The 24,111-nt window shown below is 39.2% G+C and overlaps 4 protein-coding genes across 5 annotated transcripts in view; 3 read left to right on the top strand and 1 right to left on the bottom strand.

Moving 5' to 3' along the window:
- The window catches only part of LOC309695753 (uncharacterized protein), a 199,567-nt gene that overhangs the window by 101,656 nt on the left and 73,800 nt on the right, over nt 1-24,111 (top strand). The gene's annotated exons all lie outside the window — the stretch shown is intronic.
- On the top strand, nt 55-2,751 carry LOC309696054 (lysozyme C-like). Its single transcript, XM_082517130.1, has 4 exons — nt 55-549; nt 1,923-2,081; nt 2,328-2,403; nt 2,482-2,751. The coding sequence occupies exons 1-4, from the start codon at nt 420-422 to the stop codon at nt 2,546-2,548; spliced, it is 432 nt and encodes a 143-aa protein (XP_082373256.1). The 5' UTR covers nt 55-419; the 3' UTR covers nt 2,549-2,751.
- Nucleotides 6,868-16,025, bottom strand: LOC309695709 (uncharacterized protein). The gene is made up of 3 exons (XM_082516547.1): nt 15,916-16,025; nt 10,569-10,907; nt 6,868-8,986 (listed from the first exon to the last, which is right to left on the bottom strand). Exons 1-3 carry the CDS (start codon nt 15,971-15,973, stop codon nt 8,820-8,822), a joined length of 564 nt encoding a protein of 187 aa, XP_082372673.1. The 5' UTR covers nt 15,974-16,025; the 3' UTR covers nt 6,868-8,819.
- On the top strand, nt 12,141-23,567 carry LOC309694390 (uncharacterized protein). Of its 2 annotated transcripts, none has more exons than XM_082514460.1 (9): nt 12,141-12,277; nt 16,731-16,866; nt 17,228-17,263; nt 17,783-18,043; nt 18,123-18,368; nt 18,453-18,647; nt 19,101-19,184; nt 20,725-20,808; nt 21,796-23,567. In XM_082514460.1, exons 2-9 carry the CDS (start codon nt 16,836-16,838, stop codon nt 21,879-21,881), a joined length of 1,023 nt encoding a protein of 340 aa, XP_082370586.1. In that variant the 5' UTR covers nt 12,141-12,277; nt 16,731-16,835; the 3' UTR covers nt 21,882-23,567. The 2 variants fall into 2 exon arrangements, with proteins under 2 accessions (XP_082370586.1, XP_082370585.1); XM_082514459.1 differs by lacking the exon at nt 12,141-12,277 and adding an exon at nt 16,073-16,197.

Below are 24,111 nucleotides of genomic sequence, written 5' to 3'. Positions count from 1 at the left end.
AAAGCATGTAATACTTGGCCATTACATTGATATAATTCTGCTACACCTTACACCTTACAAACCCCTTTCCTATTCTTGCTGTCACAATGAGCTGCCATTAGTGCGCCCCGTGGAGCAGCATCTCAAATATGAGTAATTTGGTCTTTCCATTTAGTGTTTCTTTGGGCTCAGTGCCTTCATTGGGTTTTATTTATTGTTTGTTAACTTTCCTGAACTTTGGAATACATTTCATCCCGTTCAGTGTGTTTTATTTGTCTCTCTGGATTGTGTAATCATGAACCCAGCTTTTTCACGTAACCCATCATTTATTGCGCATTTGGATCCTCTGATCTGAACCCAGACAGTCACAGCTTTTTCAGCTGAGCTATTTCAGCAATAAGGAGATTCAGCAGCAACTGCAAAACAACACAGACATCATCATGAGGAGTGTGTTTGTTTTCTTGCTTTTGATAACTGTGGCCAGTGCTAAAGTCTTTGAGCGCTGTGACTGGGCCCGTAAGCTGAAGGCAAACGGGATGGATGGCTATCGCGGTGTCAGCCTGGCTAACTGTGAGTACAGCCTTTTACTTAAACAATCTAAGGTGATCAACCCTGGATGGTCACCAAAATAAGCAGTTCACCATTGAAGTCACTGGGATAAGAGTCAGGAGTAGGTTCATCTCTACCCAATTATGTGGATATTTTGCACAAGTAACTGGAGATTATGAGAACAAAGCTAACGTAGCTTTTTCCCTGAGTGGTTCTCTGGCATCAGTAAGAGTTCAATGAACTATCAATTAATGTCATGTATGGTGCTGATTGTCATGAAGTCAGGTTGAAAGAAAATATAACAGTAACAATTTCTGAGTTTTTGGTAAGACCCTGAAGAGAAATGTCTCTGTTTTGCAATCCAAGTTTGTTTATTTATTAAATGATCAGAGCAAAAAGTTGTACATGGTTTCATGAGCATTTATTACGGTGGCCCTGAGAGGCCAAACGGACTGCAACTTCAGAAAACACTTGCAAAAAGAAAAATGCTGCAAAAAGGAAAACGCTGCAAAAGGAAAAGCGCTGCACTGCAACTTCAAGAAAAACGCTGCAAAAAGAAAAGCGCTGCAAAAGCACACAAAGCACAACGGAAATAGGAAAAAAGACAACGGAAAGCTTCATTTCTAAGGCTACATTAAACATTATCTTTGTTAGAATTACCTTTGAATGTATAATCCAGATATCTGTAGTATTATTAGAATCATGAGATTACAACACATTTACCTCTCCTCCACTTCTTTGAAGCGTGTCCCAGTCCTAGCGCACTGGTTAGCATGTTTTGGTCCGTGCAGCTGGTCCGTCGGGTTATTGTCTCCCCAGGAACATTTCCGTTGTCTTTTTTCCTATTTCCGTTGTGCTTTGTGTGCTTTTGCAGCGCTTTTCTTTTTGCAGCGTTTTCCTTTTTGCAGCATTTTTCTTTTTGCAAGTGTTTTCTGAAGTTGCAGTCCGTTTGGCCTCTCAGGGCCACCGTAATTTATGATTGAATGTGAGATAGAAACAGAGACCATAAGTCATCTTTCTGATCAGCTTCATCAATTCTTACATACTTCTTACAAATCTTTCCTCCACTAACCATCATGATGCAACTTTTTATTCCACTGCTTTTTAGAGTTAACGTCGGCGTTATAGATGTATCTCACAGCTCAGGTAGAGCCAAGACAGAGGAAGGTTTCTTTATTACAAAATATTCCACTCTAAAAAATTACATACTCTGATTGTCTGTGATTAGGGTTAATCACAGATGACCCTAAGAAATCAGAGGGTTAAAATATGACGAGAAGGGACTCTAACAAAGTGTCAGCATGTGAGAAGTAGTTAGTTGAGGATGTGCAAAGGACTCTTGTCCTTTATCTTTCAGGCAATCTGCATTTCCATCTCTTCTGTTCTGTCTGCAGGGGTTTGCCTGACCAAACATGAGTCAAACTATAACACAAAGGCAACAAATCGTAACACTGATGGATCCACTGACTTCGGCATCTTTCAGATAAATAGCCGCTGGTGGTGCAATGACCGCCGCATTCATTCAGCAAATGGATGCAACATTGACTGCAATGGTCAGTGATGATCTGAGGTTATGTTCAGCAGTAAAATGCTGCAAATAACAATTTACATCTTCAGTGGCTGAATAAATTTCTTTATTTATTCCAAAACTGATTTATTTACTTTCTTTTCTCAACCTGTAATATTGATTTTGTGTATGGATAAATGTTTTTGATAAAAAACGCTTTGACTCACTTTCCCCAGATGTTGTCCTTATTATTCCACAGTGTTAACTTTTTTCTTTCCCCCTTCGGCCACAGTGCTTTTGACAGATGATGTCACCTCTGCGATCAATTGTGCCAAACGTATCGTTAGGGAACAAGGCATCACAGCCTGGTAAGAACAGATCATTATGTGATTGGGATGCACTGATAGTTCTGTGTTCATTGGACTGACCTTTGAATCTGGTTTTAGGGTTGCCTGGCGCACTCGCTGTCAGGGCCAGGATCTCAGGCCCTATTTGTCCGGATGTCGTCTTTAATCAACACATAAACAGAAGGGTGTCATCGACATAGTAAATTGTCTCCATCCTTCTCTGTTTCTACTTTTAAAAGAAAACATATCGGGTGACCCAAATGATTAAAATCAGTTAAAATCTCTACTCTTTCAGTGTTTTTCATTCCTCATTTAAAAAATTAAGAAAATGTGGTCTCATGTGTTCTAAATAAATCAGTAAATATGGAATGCTTTGTGTCCTTGATTAGACCTTTTCTTAAGGTTATGTTTAGTTGTAGCTTCATTTAAAGGAAGAAGAGCTTGTGAATTGGAACCACCACAGGAAAAGAGATTAAAGCCATATGTGTAGAAGAATGCGGTGACATACGACACTACCTCCTGTGTTAACAGACAAATTAACGGTCTCTCTCTCTCTCTCTCTCTCCTTTTATGGGAATGTCTGAATTTCTATACATACCAAGCTATCTCCTGTTTCAGCTGACAAGCTAAAGGTCTCTCCTTTTAAGGAAATATTATCAGTTCCATACATGCCACTCCTACTGCTCTGGAAACTTGCTTGAAGTATAAATAAAGAATGCTCTGAAAGCCCTGGGCGGTTTTCCTCTGTGTCACATCTGAATGCTGCACACGTTGCTGCAGAACAGATCGGACAGTGACAGGGGATCGCCCATGTATATGTACATGTAAAAAATCGATATCTGAGTTGTGAGTATCTTTATCTTCTAAACAATTTTCTCCTCACAGGTGCTGTGTATTTTTTGCATACACATATAACAGGATAGGTTTAGTGTTTTGTATTTTTAAATTTTAGTATGAACTCATACAAAATGCAGCAAACCTTTAAACAAACTGTTTTATTGACTATAAAATAGACTATAATCAGATTCATATTGGTATCGGCAGATATCCAAATGTATGATATCGGTATCGTGCCATCTCTAGTTTCAACCCAAGAATAACAACAAAAGAAGAAAACCTAAAAGGCCTTGTCTGAAGGGTGGGAGTGTTAAATGTGAAACATCTCACGTCTATCATATGATCTTGGTATGGATGGATTTGTCTACATGATGGTTTTCTGCTGTTTTCTCTCTGCATGGGCTGCTGATAAAAATATGAGTGGAGACAATGTGCAAAGATGCAAAAATATAATTGGAGACAGTGTGCTAAGGTGAGCACTAGAGACATAACAAAGGTTACGTGTTATATAAACTCAGTGTTGTTACTAACTCATGCGGTGTGAGCAAAATTTTCTGAGACCGAGCCCACGAATATCAAACCTCACTTGATTTAAATGTTTGGTTCAATATCATCTACTTTTGCACCTTAGGACTGTTTACAACTTCATTTTTGAAAAATACTGGTGACTGCCAGTGGTACTGTCTTTCACTAGGTCTTGTTAGGAGAGATGGTATCCATCCCACTTTGGATAGAGCACCTCTCATTTCTAAAAATCTTTTAAAATTTTAAAACATAGCTTTTTTTAAATTAAAGCATAACAGCTGTAATGTTTTCTCCCACTGAAAACTTTACGTCCAGATGAACAGAATCTACTTTTTGGAACATAAATTAATATTTCATTGTTCCTCTATTTTTTTTTTCCTGCAGAAACTGAAGCAGATCGCTGACAGACGTCAGTCAAAGAATCCAGGTGATGGTGAAGCTCTCGCTCTGCTGGGTCAGGTGGCCAGAGCTGAGGGCGACAGGAAGAGAGCTGCTTTGTTTTATGAGAAAGCTCTGAACTATGACAAGGACAATGAAGAGTACTTGTCTGCTCTGTGCGAGCTGCGCCTGGAGCTGCAGGGATCATCCTCTGATTAATCAGGATCACTGCAAAGACTGGCTATAACTAACTTACAATCTTACATGGAGCAAAGAAGTATTTTTGATCTTTCGGAGAGTGATACGCTCAGAAAAAGCAGGATGTAATTAATCTTTTCCAATATGTATTTTATCTTTTAGTTTCTAAATCCTCAAATTAGTTATTTAATTGCATATTAGGTTAATTGATATCACCAAGGCACTGAGATGATGCATGTGTGAATGCTTGTTGGTCCCTCTGTGTACTCTGCCTCTCGCAGAGAGGCGGCTGTGATAAACCCTGAACTGGAAAAGCAGAGGATGGAGGGACATTAGTACACATTTAAATTAGTATTTCTTTCTTCTTTTGTAGTTTCATGTGATCAATGCTCAAATAAAGGTAGCTGTATATTGTACTCTGTGCTTTAATTTATTTAGTGTAATTGGTTTAATATGGAAAAATCCTTTAATAAAACTTGTTGTTCAGTTGCTGTCAGGGTCCTGGGTCGGAGTGACCTGCTGGCGGACTGGCCACACCCGAAGCCACACACCTGCTGCTGATCAGGCCTCGTCGGGGGAGCTACTTAGGAGAGTCTTGGAGCTCCTACCAACGTGGGATCATTGCTTGAGACTCCATGTTAGTCACCCAGTTGTGCTTGGTTAGTGTGTGTATATGCCTGCGGTTTTATGTGTCCTGACGGCTGCTTCTATTGTGTCCCCAGGAGAGGGGTGGACAGCAGCCAGCACGGGGAGTGCTGAGACACGGGAGCGGAGAGCACAAACGCTAGGAGAAGACACGACACGGGAGTCTGGGGAAAGCACGGGGATTTATTGTTTAGTTTCATACATAAATAAACGCACTGCTTGTAGAGCACCGCGCCTGGGTCCTCCTTCCCTACACCCCCACAGTCTGCCTGTCAAACTGTGACAGTTGCTCTTGTTTTAAGATATTTTCTCTTGAAGTGAGAAAGAAGTAGACGTTTTGAATTTATTAAACATAATAAAGTACTGGGAATGAGAGCTTCAACACTTAATTTATTTCTCGCTTTATTAAATGCCAAAGATGGGAGGTAATGATGTTCAAATACTTAATAGGTATAAGTGTTCACGCATATTAAACCGTGAAGTGTTTACTTTTGCTCTTTAGTTTAGGCTGAACCACTTTGATCCTGTTGCTGTCTCCATGTATCATCTTGTGGTCGAAGCAGATTTCCACTGAAAGTGCCGACTGCCAATTTTTTTTTTTTATCCGTGCCTGGCTTTTTATCCGGAGGACAGTGTTCCCCGATTGTTCCTACCTTTCTCTGTCAGCATGACTCATCCTGCACTTTCAGTCAGAGGTTAGCCAATTTCATTGGAATGTGGAAAACACAGATAAGGCAGGAAAGACAATAAAATGGAAGAAGTTAATATGTGTGGTTCTGTAATACCAACGCTGATTGTTTACTGGCCAAGAGGAAAAGTGCCTCAATTCACTTGTGCTTGCCAGCATGTATGTACTAAAAGATAATGCATTTTTTTATATGTCTTGGATAAAAAAAATGTTAAGTGTTGCACAGTTTTTAAGGGAAGAGCATTCAAAAACAAATAATTACATGTTCTGATGTCACAGGGTTAGGACTGCGGGTTCATCAGAGGCTAAAAACAGATGGTGATCATTTCTGTCTCTGTCAAAATTCAAGAGGAGACACATAAGAAAAGTAACCTTCACGATAAAAGTGCAGAAAGGAAAATCTACATTAATAGACAAAATTTCATTTTTTTTGTCTAAACATTTTTTGTAGAATATGATTAATGTTGATCAATTCAAGAGAATAAGAGAATAAAATGTCCACTTTTCAACTACAGCCAGGAGGTGGCAGCACATCTCCTTTCTTCTCACACTTGGACTCATCAACTACTACTATTTTCGACAGCATGAAAACTAAAGAAAACACAAAGTTCACAAAGAAAATATCTCAGACCTTTTCACAGTCTGTAAGCAGTCTTGAGCTAGCATAACAGAAAAATACAAAAATAAAAGATATTACTAAAAGTATCCTCATATTTCTAATGTAAATTAGAAACTTTATATACAACATACATGAAAATCATTACTGTGTGTGCCTCTTAGACCACATGCAGAATAGCATTACTGTTGTGGCTGTAGCCGCATGTAGCTCTGTATCCATGCTAGTTCTCGCCCACATTGACAGGGTTGTACTTTCAACTAACTGTGGTCATGTGACCATCACAAATTTTACCTCAAACAAACTTTGCATTTTATACCACTTTTAACAAAACCTTAATTTTTAATCACATATCTTAAAAAAAGATTTTAATTAAAGCTACATTTTTTATTTATTATAAAAACACATTTATCAAACTGTCTCAGGGACAGTTACAGGTTGGCTTGCAGGCCACTGCACACTAGGAGTGAGGAACAGACCATGCACGGTGTAATTAACATGGTAAGAAAACAGATTGACCTTATGACAAAATCAGGTTTAAATCAGGCTTTTGTCCCCTATAATTTTTAACTTTTTAAAAGTTACTTAAGACAAAAGATAAAAGGATAAAAACATCTTTATTAATCACATTATCAACCCCTCAAACATACAAATATACAGATGCTACGATCATCACAGCATTAATCTATGATACATTACATTGTGACACACAAGTCCAATCTTACATGTCACTCTGTGCTTGATATTTGTCAGGGAGGTTTGTTGGCCATTAAAAAAAACGTGGTCCATAAATGTCCTGACAATCAAAAGGATGATAAATGGCCACCACCCCACCACTGACCAACAGAGAAGTTTAACACGGAAACAACAATGTAGTGAAACATCAACATTTTAATTACAAAGACAAAAAAATAAAATAAAAATAAAATGCTTGCAGGTTGTTTCAAACTCTGAAAGTGAGGAGCAAACATACAAGGCAGGATTTTGCCTTATATTCAGGTAACTTCAGGGTCAACCTGGGTTTTCTGTACTACATGGGTGGCTCGCTTCTTACTGGAGTAAATCGCCATGGTAACGATGAGCATCAGCAATAAATTTAAATTCTTACACTCAACTTTACTCGTTGATCTTTTTTTTTTCCTTTTTGCAGCAAACAACTTTAAAATTTTACATCTTGTTATTGTTCTATAAGCATTAACATCTTATCCAAAAGCAGGACACCTGCACATTTAAAATCCAGGGGAGAGAATAAAAACATTTCTGCTGATATAGATTCTCTGCTCGGGGAACACGTTTTATATGAGCAGCTTGTTAAGCCACACATTAGCCATGACGACACTCCTCTGATTCTACAAATTAGAATTAGAACAATTACATTTATAAATCACCAAATGACTACACACACACTCCTGTGACATTGCCACACACAGTTTGTGCTCCATTGCGTGGATTTAGTAAGTTCAGGCTTAACCTGATCCTGACAGTTTTAGATTTTATTCTTCCAGCTGTTTAAGTGTTTGAGAGTCACGATTAAATATAAAAACAGACTTCAAACATCTGTTGCTGCCAACAGAAAAAAAAAATAAAGCTACAAAATTGCATCTAAGAATTTACATTCATTGCTGAAACTGATCATGAAAACACAAAGACATCAGACCCATATTAAAACTCTTTAGACCCTCTTGCTGTCCCCTACCTGTGACAGGTAGGGGACAGCAAAAACTGATTGGGTAGTAGGTGATTTCCATAGCTGCTGATCTTTGATCTGATCAGTCTAAACTGTAGGGGGTGCCAGCTTGTCCCTGCTCAGAGAGCATTAACAGGTTTTCACAGAGCATCCAGTACAAAGGACAAAATAAAGCAAAAAAACAACTGCTGCACTAAAAACAGCCCAGAGGTGCCAAAGTAGATGATCTTTGATGTCAAAATCATCCAAATTTATATGAGATTTCAGGTTTTTGATATTTTTCATAGATCATAGACGATTTCATAATTTATACTGTATAATTCTCTAATAATAATTATAATTCTATATAATAATTAATAATAATTCTCTAATATTAAGACTTGTATTTTTAAATAAATATTAAGTTATACTATAATCAAATTAGATTATATGATCTTATTCGTGTTAATTATTAATTCAAATATATATATATATTTTTTTTAGTAAAGAAAATGATTTCTTAATTATATTTATAGAGGTTTTTCCATTCGTTTGTTCATTTATTTACAATTTTAATTTCGTAATCTAACACCAGGGATGGATGATGGATAGAAAGCCTTGAACAAAAAAAAATAAAATAATGTGCAAGATGCACAATGGTATCCACAGCAGCCTTGTTGATATTTTCTGATCACTAACACAGAGATTTAAGTCTCATCTGTGATTAAAAGGTGAGAAAAGAGAGATGCTGCACGCAGTTCTAATAAAATCACACCGTTTAAAACACATTCACATTTTTATGGAACAGCAGGACCTCAAATCATTCAGCACACAGTACGCAGACCTCAGGCATTTTACATCAGCTGTTTAACATTTGCTGTTAGCTACACATAATTTCTGTGATCCTGATTTCTGCAGATAATTATGGAAATAGCAGTAATTATTATTATTAGGAAAGTAAAAACTGAAAAAAGTATTATGACAGGAAGAAATTTATCCCTGTCTCTTCCATCCTTGTCTCCTCCATCCTTGGTGTCTTCATCTGTGAAACCTGCAGAGTAGAAACAGGTGTGAGGAGTCTAACCACCGAGTATGCTGAAAATATTTCATCTTTCACATTTTCAGACAGTTATATATCTCATGGGGGTAATACAGAACAACCAGAATAATACATATTGATTTTATCTGCTGATATTTGGCTAATAACTATTGTGTGGACCTGCTGTGGTCATTCAAGCTCATCACTCAAACACTCTTTCACCTCTCATATGCGACGGCAGCTAAGGTGAATTTATTTTGTTCTTCTCCTGAGTTTCTTAAACATATTTATTTTAAGGTAATGACTGTCAATCATGTCCTTGGATGACCTTTGAACTTCTTTATTAACAATTGCCCCTACTCCAACTTTCTCTTTCTGACTACACCACAGTAGAAAAGTTTGAATACACCTGCGCCTGGCCTTGCTTTCCTTTCACCTGGTCTCCTACCTACAGAGTATATCTACCGTCCTTATCTCCATCATGTCACCCTACTCTGTTTCGTTACCAGTCATAGTCCCTACACTCATCTCCACTCTTGCCTTTCCTTCTCTCTCACTGCCTCCTAACACACCATCCCCCTCATCTCTTCCTTTGTCTTTGGCCAACAGTTGCACAGTTTCACCTTTTTGGCCAAAAGCACCAGGGGCAGTCAGGGGTAACCCAAATCGATCCAGTATGATAAACTCATTGTTGATGATTTACATGTTTGATTTGTCAAATATGTTATGTCTAATTCCTGACCTCTCAAATATTCTGAGCTTGGCACTGGCAGTAGGAGTACACTGGACTGCGTCCTCCCCATGTTGTTGTTGTTACTACTACTACAATAACAATGTGAAACAAGTTATCAGACAGAGCTGGTACAAGTTTAAATGACCCATTTCTCACCACCAAGAGGCTAAGTGTCATGGTTCGGCTGTGTGGCAGGCAGGAGGAGGACCCAAAATGCAAAACTCACAGACTCAGGGGATGAACTCAAAAATAACAGCTTTAATGCTGGAGAGGCAGATAGCAGGAAATACAAAACTAAACTGGGAAAACTAAATACAAAGCTCGCCAAGAAACACAGGGAGAAACACACACAGCATGAGGGACAACGCGACACAGAACTGAGGGAGACGCAGACATAAATACACAGAGGGTTAACGAGGGAATAGGGAGCACACGGGGAACACAGGTGACACTGATAATCATAACAAGACACGGCAGGAGTGAACGCAACACTGACGGGAGACGGGCAAAGTAAAGCAGGAAGTACAGAGGTTCAGACAGGAGGAGAGAGAGCACGGGGAAAACACAGACATAACGGGCTGGGGAAAACATAGAATAAAACACAAGGAGAGACGAGGGCTCACAGATACACAGGGGCACACAGGAGGTAACCAAATAAGGAACATTTTAACTAAATAATCCTAGGAACCAAGGCATAACTAGGGAATAAAATACAAAACACACAAAAACTGAGAATACTGGGCCCACATGGCCCAGGACCATGACACTAAGCTAGGGAGTAGTTCACCGCCAACACCCTTACAAACACAGAATCACACACAGATCATACACTGTAAGTTAAACATCAATCTACAAACTCACCTGAGGTTGAGACTGTGAGGTTGACAGAGTGCTTAGTCTCAGTTGTGACACTTTCTTTGTTCCTGGTTGTAATCTCACACTCGTATGTTCCCGTGTCGCTGGTGCTGACGTTCTTCAGAATCACTGAAACGTCTCCGTCCTTCATGGTTGGATCTCTCAGCTCCACTCGGCCTTTGAAGAACTCATGCTGGTAGTCTTCATATGGACGCTGGTTTCGGAAGAAGAACACATAGGTGTCTGACTTGAGATCAGATCTTCTCCACTCCAGCAGGATGATGACATCACCTCTGGGACTCTGACACTGAAGAATGGAATCTTCTCCAGGCCTCACTTTGAGCTCTGTGGGATATAAACACAAAGAGAACAGAAAAAACAAACATCAATAATGTGTTACTGCACATCTTTGAGATGTACTGCGGATTAAAGTGTTAATAATTTAGAAAACTCCTGACTGAAATATTTCTGATTAGCTCTGATGTGTGAAATCCTCTGCTATTGTTTGCTATACTGCATGAGCTTTTTGAGCATGACATCTTTCCTCCACTTATTCTGTCAAAACAACTTTCTCACAAGAGCCACTCAAACCTGCGACCATGTATGGCAGAGTAAAAAGAAGCAACTCTGTCAAAGACTTTAATGATTAATGTTTGAAGAAAGCCAGCAAGAATGTACATGTTGCTCTAAACCAGGTGTCTCAAACCTAAATGAGCTGTGGGCAACTGCTGGCACTGTCATCTTATTGGAAAGCTCTTTTAGTGTTCAAGTAGAACAAACAAAGAAACAAGAAAACACCCACAAATATGTTCAAAAATGTAATGTTTTAGGGTTTTTTTTATTTCAAATATTGTTTAACAAGACAAGACTGCAAGAGTGCAAATCTCTTCTTTCTCACTCCTAACTAACTGAAGCTTTTCACTACCAAATAAACAAGTTGGCCCTCTCTTTAAGGCCAGACACGTGCCAGCACTTCTATCGTTTTGTTCGCATTTAACAAAATGAAAATGCAGACATAAGTGTACACATTAGCTTTCTTTACAAACTCTCTCACTGAACTAACACAACTAACCCCTCAACATGTTTGTACTCTCTGCTCATATTGCCTTCATATTAAATATGTTTTTGGTTTTTACAGAACTTATCATACAAATCCTCCCTAACAAAAAAAGTAACTTCAAAGGCCAAAATGCCTTACATCTCTTCACGCCAATAAACGGACCGAAGCAGGGGTGAAGTGGGCCACAGTTTGAGACTCTAAACATGAAGCTATAGGTTTTAAGAAAATTGTCACTTTTTAAGGAGATTTTTTTCCTGAGAGGTGAGGATACAAATTAGAGGTTTATATTATGACTATTATTGCTGGTGGTGACGTCAGCATTCACACATTTATGGTTTGCATGACTTTTAAAGCAAACATGTGAAAATAAATAACAGAATAACCGACATAAACTTTAGTTTTTCTTATTTATGACATAAAAATGATATACTAGACAAAGACTTTCGCTTAATGAGACCGTTTCTGTAGGACGGACAGTGATATCTATTTAAGGAGTCCAGCCACCGTACCACCCGGGTAATGGAGGAAATGAGTGTGCCGACTAGAGAAAAATCAACCGAGCGTGACCGAAGGTTACCGAAGAGAAAACAGATGATGGTTCCAATGCCGGAGAGATTGTCGAACGGAAGAGCCATAGAAGTTCCGTAGTGTGAAGGTATTTCGGCTATTTCAAGTCTGACAAAAAACAGAGTAGTGTGCACTGTAAATTGTGCCGAAAGCAAGTCTGGAAATACAATAAACTGGTGCATGCTCAGTCTCTGACTGGAAGCGCTAATTCGTCATTCGGCTTTTGTCAGACTAAAGTAACTGTTAAAACTGTTTGAAAAGCTCAGCTATACAACAAGGAGAGATTGAGAATTTCCTTTTAGTTCTCAGTTTATTTGATATTGACAAAAGTTAGTCAGTTTTGTCTGATCTTCTGTAAAACAAACTAAGATTTATTTTTAGAATTAATATTTTGTTTCTAAGTGGAATTGACAATTTAGTCTGTTTCGTTTGTTCTATTTTGAAACTTAAACGCTTTAGCGGCTGCCTTTTGTGTAGTTTGCAATATTTGCCTTTATTTATCTGAAAAAGTCTCATGTTCCTTAAGTACATCTACCCTGTTGAACTTATTATGGGAAATAAATATTTCAATCAAAACAAGCTGCTGATTATTTCACATTTTACTTGTGAGCAACGGCACATTTAAATCTTACAAATATAGTTATTTGGCTTATATCGTGATAGATATCGTTATCGCCTGAAATGAAAAAAACATATCGTGATATGAAAAAATCTCATATCGCCCAGATCTAGTCTCACCTGCTGCTATTTCGTCAGATGCTTTCATTCTTTATGCCTGATGTGTTATCCATCCATCCATCCATTCGCTACCGCTTCTCCTTTTCAGGGTCGCGGGGGGCGCTGGAGCCTATCCCAGCCATCATAGGCAGGGTACACCCTGGACAGGTCGAAAGTCTGTCGCAGGGCTAACACGCAAGGACAGACAACCATTCGCACTCACATTCGCTCGCACATTTACACCTAATGGCAATTTGGATTTTCCAATTAACCTATCCCCACAAGCTGCATGTCTTTGGACGGTGGGAGGAAGCCGGAGTACTCGGAGGGAACCCACGCAGACACGGGGAGAACATGCAAACTCCACACAGTTTGCATGTGGAATTGATGGTGGAATTGAACTCAGGACTTTCTTGCTGTGCGGCAACAGTGCTAACCACCATGCCACCGTGCTCCTGATGTGTTATTTGGCTTCTAAACAAAAGCTGTTCAAATTTACACACAAGATCAATAAGCCCCCTGAAGAAGAGGGAACACTTTTACAGTGTGTCATGTGATGTTATTGATAACCTGTGCTGTTCTAAAGGCATCTCTCTGTTCTGACTTTGAGTCTTTGGGGAATTATATTGATCTTATAAAACCTCCATGCAGAACTGTGCAGAAAACGGTGCATGACAGACTGTTGCATTGTACAAGCAAAATGTTTTAGGAAAACTGACAGGTCTAATAAACATTTTATTATGATCTCAATTTAAAAAAAAAACAAGAAAATCAAAAAACAGCAAACCATTTGGAACTACTGCTGACATAAATGCTGTAAGAGTGTAAAAAAAGAAAAAGAAAAAACATAGTCTGTTTATTATTTAACTTTATTTCAGCAATCACTTGTAACTGTTACAATTCATTATAGAGTAAGAGGCACATGCCATTTAGTTATTAGCAAACATCCCTATTTTGGCACACAGGCGCACTCTTGCATGTCTGGCCTCTTTTTCTTTAATTACAGCTTGCCTATACCACTGTAACGCTTGCTGTGCAAATGTAATTGAGTACCTTGTAGATTCCAAGCTGCAACTGAGGCATCAAGCTAAAAAAACAACACTTTAATACCTAAACATAAAATGATATTTATTAAATACAGAGTGCCAAGACTGCAGCTCCAGAGGAAATGTTTTCAGTAACTCAGGACTGTTTCAAATAAATCACATTTTATTCACTGTTTTAATTATCTTTACCAGCAAGCATTTACAAAAAGTATGCAATACTAGACATGATTACAATTTTCAAGGACTGGAGGATGTCTTGGGGCAGAAAAATACCTGGTACCTTTCAAATTCTCGTTCGCCTAATCAACGTCAGGCTTTGATAAACTCTTACCACGGAAAGCAAAATCTGTCCTAATGAGCTGCGCAGCTCGGACACATTTTTGGCCTTTAACTCGAAAAAAAAAAGATTAATCCAGGCAAAATAATAGTGTCAATTCAGTTTTAATTACATAGCGTGAAATCACAACAACAATTACTTCAAGGGACTTTATATTTATATAGAGAAAAATCCAACAATCAGATGACCCCTGTGAGCAAGCACTTTAGTGACTGCGGGAAGGAAAAACTCCCTTTTAAAAGGAAGAAACCTCCGACAGAACCAGGCTCAGCAAAGAGTGACCATCTGCCACAACTGGCTGGGGTTGTGGGGAGGGAGATGGGACAAAAAACATACTGTGGAAGAGAGCCAGAGATTAATAACAATTAAATGCAGAGAGGTGAAAAAAAAACCCAATGAGTGAAAAAGGCAAGTGAAGAAGAAACATTTAATGTATCGTGGGAATCCTCCAGCAGCTTAGACATATTACAACGTAACTGAAGGAGAATTCACGATCACCTGATCCAGCTCGAACTATATGCTGGCTGAAACAACACACTTGGTTCCTGCTTGCCTCAAACTGGTCCTATCCATGCTCTAGTCCAATGGACACTGGATACAGTTCACCAGTTCTCCATAGTTATTATATTCTTCACTTTGTTTTCAAATTTCAGGTTCAAGGTATTTTTTTCTGTTCCAAAGAATAATGCATTCAACACAATTCAAACAAATCATTTTAACGTCGGAAAATATTTTCAGGTAACCACTCTGGTAAAGTAATAATAATAATAATGATAATACTAATCCATAACCCCTCGGCCAGCCTCCAGATATCTAGTTTCTTCTGCTGCTGTTTTCGTGTGTTTGTGTAAATTATTGAAGTTGTCATAGTAGGCAGTTTCTTTCCCGCAGTCACCACAGTGCACATTGTTTACATTTGCTGCTATCATACAGCCCCCCATGCAACCTGCACGTGTCTGCACAGCCAGAGCAACGTGACAACATAACAAAAACACAGCAGTGAACAAGGGGAGGAGCACGTGTACGTGCCGCGTGAGTAGTGTTTAAAAATATGGAAGTACCTACTAGTTACAGACTTATGCGTTGTTGCCAGAGCTTTTGCGGAACCCATCAGATCAAACTCTTGCGGGGTTAGAGCGATGCCACCTTAAAATGAAACTGAAAAAATATTGCTCCTTAAACTGTGAGCATGACTTTCTCTGACTGTCTGCAGAAACAGCTGCCTGACAATCTCCCCACATAACACTGTAAAAACTGCATCTGCTTGAATCTACACTACAAAACACGCCCAAATGTTTCACTTGTGTTTAAGAGAGTTTGCATGTTGCTCTGCATTGCATGTCAAATAAGTCTTGAACTCGCTGACATTTTATTCCACGCATAATAACACATGCACCAACTGTCTAATGCTGGACTGAAAAAAATCGCACACTGTATGCCCAGCTTAAGCAGCATGCAAAGAAAGGTTGCTTGAAACCTTCACAGACATACACGCACCATCTGTTTCCGTCCTAACTTGCAAACATTTCAATATGCACGATGACATTATCAATGTTTACATTCTGATTTAAAAACACAGTCAGGAGTTCGTCTTTTTTCGTCTTACCGTCTCCCAAACAAACTCACCTTCTAATCTACATCCCACCAAGATCGGAAGGGACAGGAAAACTTCAATGGACAACATGTCTGCAAGAAAGCTGCGCAACTGTTGATATGCACCAAGTGAAAGAAGCTGTTTGTTTTGAAATGCAAATGGAGGTGTGTCTTTGGCAGGGCGGCGCAGACATGTTTGAAGAGGGCGGGTGCTCAAAGTCAAAAAGGGGCACATTGAACCAGGCTGAATAACAACAACACACATTCAACAAGAATCTACTATGGGATCACATGATACTATATCGCTGTCATCAGGTGGGGACAAAGCAAAACAAACGTAGCCTATGTTTTACCTGATGGGTACAATAATGATGTTCAGGTGTTGCTGCTCTATGGCGTTATTTTTGTGCCTCATTTCTGAGGACGTAAAAAAAATTTTTTGGGAAGTACAATTCCTGCATCTGACCATGCAAACACTGTCCAAACTGTCCCTAGCTGATGACAGTTATATGGTGTGATCCCTTATTAGATTCTTGATGAATGTGTGTTGTTGTTATTCAGCCTGGTTCAATGTGCCCCTTTTTGACTTTGAGCACCCGCCCCTTTAAACATCTCTGCACGGCCCTGCTCCATAAGAAACATATTAGTGTTTAAAATGTGGTTTTAATTGGATAGAGCATTTATGAGATGCTTTTCTTTAAATTATTTATTAATTAAAAAAAATAAGTGAGTCTAAAGTGACCCTCCCTGCTGGTATTTTTCATTCTTTGTTGTTCATTGCTTTACTTGACCTCATGAGTCATATCTCAGCTTAAAACTAAAAGGTTACAAAACGTTTTCCCCTCTAGAACTGCCGCAGACAAACCACAGACCCTCTAAACTGTGCTGTCAGAGGAAGTAAGGTTTAAGTGCTGCAGTGGAACAACAACAATCTCACACCTTCGTGAGGCACAATGGGACAAACAGCTCTTCTGTGGCTCCTCCGTAAGTAACACGTGCTGTCTTGAAATCTTAATGTGTTTATTGAAGTAAATCTAATAATGAGTGGCACTGAGATAAAGCAAGATATATTTACTTTTACTTACTGACCAAGGTGGTTTAATAATGCACAGAGAAGTACACATGGCCAACTAAGGTCTTTTAACTAAGCTGTTTTCTGCTGATTTTAGAGGTTCGGGTTTCAAATTTTCTGTTCAGTGCTGCAGACAAACAGCAATGAACTGTGTCAAAGGGCATTTTCAGTTCTTCCTCCAAAGCACACAGCTCATACAAACTGACATTTGTTGTTCAAAGCAAAAAAAAAAAAATCACTAAAACATGATGAATCATTTTGTTTTCTCCTCAGTTCAGATGTTTCTGCTCTGTGACACAACAAATCAAGGTTAGTGAACTTATTCTGTGACCAACTAACATAAGGAACAATAAAGCAAGACCAAAAACCTTTAACTAACACAAGCTGAGCAAATCTAGAGCTAGAATAGAGAGATGGATTAGACTCAGATGTGTCTGCTATGGAGGTCAAGCTTTAATAAATGGTCCAGAGAAGTGAGCAAAATTGCTCTAAAATTCAGAAGATCCTTAGAAAAATGTGTGGTTCGGAAAGTGAAAATACAGCTCCTGTTCCTTATTAATAATATTAATGGTTTCAACCAGTCAAGATAACACTACAGTAGAAGAAGTTCCTCAGTTTGTCATATAAGTGTGAACACAGAGAACCCAAAGTTTCAAACTGAAAGAAGCCCCACGTCAAAATGCTATATGTCATACGGCGTGAACTGAAGAGCTACATCAAGACAACAGAATCTACATACCTATAGGTTTTTTTTTTAACAAATAGAATATTTGTTAAGGAAGAATAAATTTTTTACGTTATTGTTCAAAAATATAAATTCTCCCACAGCTCGTCTGACTGTGAGTCCCAGCAGCTCTCAATTTTTTAAAAAAGATTCTGTGTCTCTGAGCTGTGAGGAGGACGACAGCTCTGCTGGATGGACTCTGAGGAGAAACACAAGCACAAAAAAAAGGGCTCAGTGTGAGGAGTGGGGACAATTAACTGGTTCTTCCTGTACCATGAGCAGTATCGTCCTGTTGGACAGTGGAGTTTACTGGTGTGAGTCCAGAGAGGGTCCCATCAGTAACATGGTTAACCTGACAGTCACTGGTAAGCTGAGTGTGTGGAGTTAGTGTTGATGAAGCTGTGTGTAAATGGATGAAATGCTGTAGTTTGTCTCTGTGTTGAGGTGGATCAGTGATCCTGCAGAGTCCTGTCCTCCCTGTGATGGAGGGAGATGACGTCACTCTGCTCTGTAAAACAAAGACCACTCCCTCCAACCTCCCAGCTGCTTTCTATAAAGATGGCTCCCTCATCAGGAAGCAGCCTACAGGTCACATGACCATCCAGCATGTTTCCAGGTCTGATGAAGGCCTCTACAAGTGTGACATCAGCGGTCATGGAGAGTCTCCATCCAGCTGGATCACTGTCACAGGTGAGTCTTTTGATTATTTTGCAGATTTTAAACCCAAAGTGACTCAAACTGATTAGAAAGCCTGGTTTCTCTCTGTAATTGCAGGTTCCTCCACCTCTCCTCCTCCTCCATCAGCCTCCACTCACTCCCTCTCTTCCTCGTTTTCCTCTCCCCCTCCTCCATCACCTCAGAGATCCTCTACTCCTTTCTCTGTGATGGCGTATGTTCCCTCCATATTTGGGCTGCTGCTTGTTGTACTGGTTGTACTGGTGAGACGATGTGTTCAGAGGAAACCTGAAGGTGAGACACACATTACTTCTGTTAAATTGCCACAGAATGCACAGGAAATTTTGTTGTGTTTGTGAGAACCTTTGCATTTTAATTGAAAGTTAAATTAAGTTAGCAACTGTATACAATTCTAGACTTCACCATTTCACATGAATCATTATATATTTAAAATGTATACATTTAATAAATATACAAAAACATATGTATACGTTTTTGTTGTTTTCCTGTGTGTGAACTGTGATGCTACACATGAGACTTTGTGGTTGAAGAGTTTCAATGTGAAAAACGTGCTGCCGTCCAGTTTCCTGTTTTCTGACTTAAAAAAGAAAAGAAAAATCCTTTTACATGTTGTTACTATTTGTATTGATATAATATATTATTAGCTGATTTATAAATCTTAATGTTCCAAATGTTGGAATTGCAGCAGCATCAGTTCTGTTATGACTGAATTATTTGGTTTTGCAGATAGAGATCCTCCAGCAGCAGCCACCTACTCATCAGTGAGAAGAACAGCAGCAGACGACCAATATGGGTCAAAGAGGACTAAAGGTACAGAAAGTTTCCTGCTAGATTCATTTTAAGGCAGAGAGGCTCACCGGAAATCAGAACATTGAACACTAAAGCTCCAAATATCACTGATGTTGAAATAACTGTCGTTTTAAAGCTGTCATATCTGTCTAAATCAGAAGTGATTATAAGTAATAACACGGAAACACATTTCAACATTTTACTGGTGAACAGAAAAAATGCTGTAACACTTTCATGTGTGAACATTGATTCTCAGAATGAAGAGTTTATTGTGTTTGTATTGAAATTTGAATTAATAACATGTGAATGATTTGGAGGTTTGTGGATGTCATAACTGGAGCTGACCATCCTACAACACTGGTCTGTCTTTGAGGTTTGGAAGCTTCAAATCTTTTTTTCTGCATGTACAGTCAGGTCAGCTTTAGTAATAATAATAATAATAATGGATTGCATTTATACAGCGCTTTTCGGGGCCCTCAAAGCGTTGTACAATTCCACTATTCATTCACACACTGGTGGAGGCAAGCTACAGTTGTAGCCACAGCTGCCCTGGGGCAGACTGACAGAAGCGAGGCGGCCATATCGCGCCATCGGCCCCTCTGGCCATCATCAGTAGGCGGTAGGTGAAATGTCTTGCCCAAGGACACAACGACCGAGACTGTCGAGCCGGGGCTCGAACCGGCAACCTTCCGGTTACAAGACGAACTGCCAACTCTTTGGGCCACGATCGCCTTTGCATGATTTACAGGTCTATGGTACAGAGCTTAAAAAGCTAGTTAGCGCTTTGATATTTCTACAAATCCACAAGTTTTTCTTTGAAAAGTTTAATTAAGAACTATCGCTAGTGTACAACTGGAAAAATCCACTAAAATCTAAACTTATATTACTATATATACATGATAATAGACTCTTCATGATGCAACCAATTTATGTTAATGATAAAGTAGAACAGTCAGAGTGCTAGCTTATTGGGGGTAGCACCTTGAATTTAGCTGATTATTTTCCTGATTATCCAAAATAAAAATATAAGAACGCCAACGAAAACTAGGAAATAATGTCATAACTAGCCATAAATAATACATCAGCTTCTTACAGACCAATGTGTACATTAAAATCTGAAATGTAAAACTTTCTGTAAAAGACAGTCCTGTTAACATAATACCAACACCTTAAGTTTGTCCACTGGACTCATGGCGAGTGGAGACATTCGGTTTTCTGTGCAGCATTTGAACACAGAACAGTTCAGCTCTGTGATGATCAGATGATCAAAGCCTCTTACTTCATATTACTTGGATTTTTTGGTTTCACAGCTTAGCAACGGGTTTTCTTTACAAGCTGCAAAATGTGAGTGTTACATCGTCTTGACACGCGAGCAGCTCTGTGGTCATTAAGCTTCCTGTTTTGAGAGGTAAACTCAGCAGAGGTGCTAAAGTTGCTTCAGGTTGAAGGGAGGCCATGCCGTCTCCTCGTGTTTGCAGCCCTAAGTCATGAAAACTCAAATTTTATGTGATCCTAAATGATGAGTTTCATGTGAGTCATATGAGCTTCTCTTGTTTTGCAGAGACTGATCCACCTGCAGTTTATTCATCAACAGCTGACGTCAGTTATGGAGAAATCGCCATCAGAACAAACGGCAGGCACAGAGGTACAGCTGCTCTACTTTGATACTGACTGAAAGAAGTGAGGTCACACGAAGGTGGTTATCAGCTCCACAAGTCAGATCAGTCTTACTGTAAGGTTTATATTGTGGATTGTCATTTATGCTTAGAAATATATAACCATATATTCTTAGAATTATATAATCGATTGCATATTGATAGGATGACTGATCCTTAGCAGTCTCTGTGTGCCTCCCAGAGCACTCTGGCATGCACACGCATCTTAAGGTCATGAGAGAGACACACACACACACACATACCTACACGACACACAGACAAGGTATTCTTTGTTCACATGTATGCCTGTGTAAGATGTCATATGTTAATGAACCTATGAATATTCATGTAACCACAATAAAGAGCAGTGCTACAAGGGAGCAGACGTGAGTGACTGGGGTTCGAGCGGAAGGAATGGCACTCGTCACTCGTCTCTCCCTCGTACACGAGCAACACAAAGAGCTCTGGTGACTTGCGTCTTGCTTTTGCCATATTAGTAGAATTGTCTCGTTCCAGTGATGGGTCTGTGCCAGACAAACCCATCACTAACCATAACAGAAGATGAATTATAATATTAGAAATATATGAAGAGGTTAAACACACGATATCTACAGCTGCTGGAGAGAGATCAGGGTCTGAGAGAAAAAGTGTTTTGTGTAAATATAGGGTTTTTTTAACCATTGTGTATCACTGTGAAAGTGGTGTAATCAGGTGTGAGTGATTATTAAGACTAGAATAATATTATTACAGGACAGAGAGGAGAGGTAGTTTGACTCCTGACATGGTAAATGGTCTGTATTTGTATAGCGCTTTTACTAGTCCCCTCTAGGGACCCCAAAGCGCTTTACACACCCAGTCATCCACCCATTCATGCACACATTCACACACTGGTGGAGGCAAGCTACAGTTGTAGCCACAGCTGCCCTGGGGCAGACTGACACATCTAAACTTTCTCTAATCTGTGTGTTTTTGTTCAGATCTTCCACCAGAGCCAGCGGTCATCTACTCCTCACTGAAGCTGAGCCATACACCTACACCACAGTGTGACCAGCCTGACCAGTGACGTCCAGCTGGCTGCCAAACGCATCCCTGCTCTCCTCTCTATATTATTTATTTAATCATATCCTGTGCATGTTTACAGTCTTACAGCTGCCATGGACCAATGATGGGAGTGAAGCAGTGAATGGTACAGACTCTAATAATGATCTGAAAACTTTTAAATTCAGTTATCATTTTCAAGTTGGAGATACCCAGTTGTTTTTCTTTTCTTTTGTTATCTTTATATATTCTTCTAATAAGTCTTCAGTCTGTCCTGTAAATATGTTGCAGTAATCCACTGCTGTGAAGACAGACATGAATGTCAGACTAGCCTTTCAACTTTTGTTCAGGTGGAGGTTTAACAGCAATTAAACCTCCACCTCTCAGCTGCTGTCTGTCTGTCTCTACTAATGGTATACCTGCCAATCGGCTCCCAAACAGCCAACCGTCGAGCTTTGCTGTAGGTGGTGGCACCATTATTTATTATCAGAACATTCAATGACCACAATCTGATGTGTGTTACCTTCAGCTGTGTTTAAACACAGGCTTATAAATCAGGCTTCTTATTAGTTATGTGCTGACTTACAAATAACTAAGAACGTGTTAGTAAAACTTCTTTAACAAAGACAAAGTTGTTTGTCTCTTGAAGCTCAGTCTGTTCACGTGAGACAGCAGAAACATAAAGACAGATTGTGAAACTTTTCATTCTTTTTTTCCACTGAGGAGTGAAAGTCAGTGTCATCGATGTTGGCTTTGTAATTCACTCAGGCCCGTATAGGTCTTGGATAGCAATGATGTTCGGTCAGCACACATGGGACTCTTAAATAAACATCTGTCTTCTGTACTGTCATTCTTCAACACAACAGCAAAGCAATGCAAACACAAGCTTACAAGTGTGTGCAGTTCAAAAACTTGTGGGCATGTGAATTTGGTCTGAAACAAATACAAAAGGTGTTGAATATAATCAACATCCAAGTCATAACTTATATTTAATTAACTGTCTAACAGTAAAACCAGAAGTCCAAATCAATATTTCTGTGTATGATCATCTTTAAGCATACATTTCATGCTCATCAAAGCAAACAGTACTTTATATTTAGCTGTGCTCAGTGTGTGGTGGTTTAATAATTCCAGTAAAATCTGATTGGCTGCTGTAGACAGACCAGAAAACGATCACAGCTGAAAATGGACGAGAGAAGAGCCAATCTGTTGGAGTAATAGCTGGTCTGGTAGTTCCTGCTGTGATTCTTGTTGCTGCTGTTGTTGTTTTTTGATCCATAGAAACCATAAAGCGTAAAATCAGGATTCATACCAACCTCCTGTTTAAATGCTTTTCCACCTGAGCTCTGAGTCTCCTACTGCTGCTCCAGTTACTCCAGTGTTTTCACTCGGGACAAACTGAAAATGATGACAGTAGTTATGATTATTGTGAAACGTCCAGATTTTCGGAAAAATCAGAATGAAGAGGGCAGAGGGAAAGTTTAAAGAGGAAGTTTGGGAGTCTTTTGTGTTCTTCACTCCACTTAACTGACCATTTTCTGTGAATAATACATCAAACACTGCCCGACTGTTATGGTGTTTAGCCCGATGCAGAACTTTTGCCTGATTTGTTCCCTGGTTTAATTCTTCTTCTTGGTTTGATTTTACTTCTTAAAAGTATCTTACTGTGAATATGATGCACTAACCCTCTGCTGTAAAGAACAAAAAGAATAAAAAAAAATAGACTGTTGACTGTTTAACAGCAATTTATTTTTGCCTCTTTTCACAACAATCCTGCTGAATCAGCGCCAGATAACACACCGCAAACCCTCTTTGCTTTGCTTCAGGTCATCAGGTTATTCATTACCAGAGCAATTAGTGATAACAATCTGATTTGTACTTAAGCTTAAAAAGGCTTCCTCACAGCTATGTGCTGACTTCTAATAAACTCAGACATAAAACCTTTTTTAACCAGAATTTACAACAAAGATAAAAGCTGTTCAGCTCTTAAAGCTCAGTCTGTTCAGCGGTTCCCAAACTTTTTTTGCTGCCCCCCCCTTTGTTTTACAAGAAAAATGCCCTACACTTTGGGAAGCTCTGCTCTAAGACAACAACATGGACGGTTCAGTACAAAGGGAAGTAGTTATAGTCTGCAGTGACTCTAAAGTCTGCTACACTCCACCAACCCTGGGTTGAACAAAGAACAGACAGCTTCCCTTTTAGCAGATACAATGTGTAAACTTATAAAGACTATGGCTGACTGAGAAGTCTCCTGT

This window comes from Aulonocara stuartgranti (genome assembly GCF_965226115.1).
Source record: "Aulonocara stuartgranti genome assembly, chromosome: 3".
In the NCBI taxonomy this organism is placed as follows: domain Eukaryota; kingdom Metazoa; phylum Chordata; class Actinopteri; order Cichliformes; family Cichlidae; genus Aulonocara; species Aulonocara stuartgranti.
This window is presented reverse-complemented; position numbering and strand designations above follow the sequence as displayed.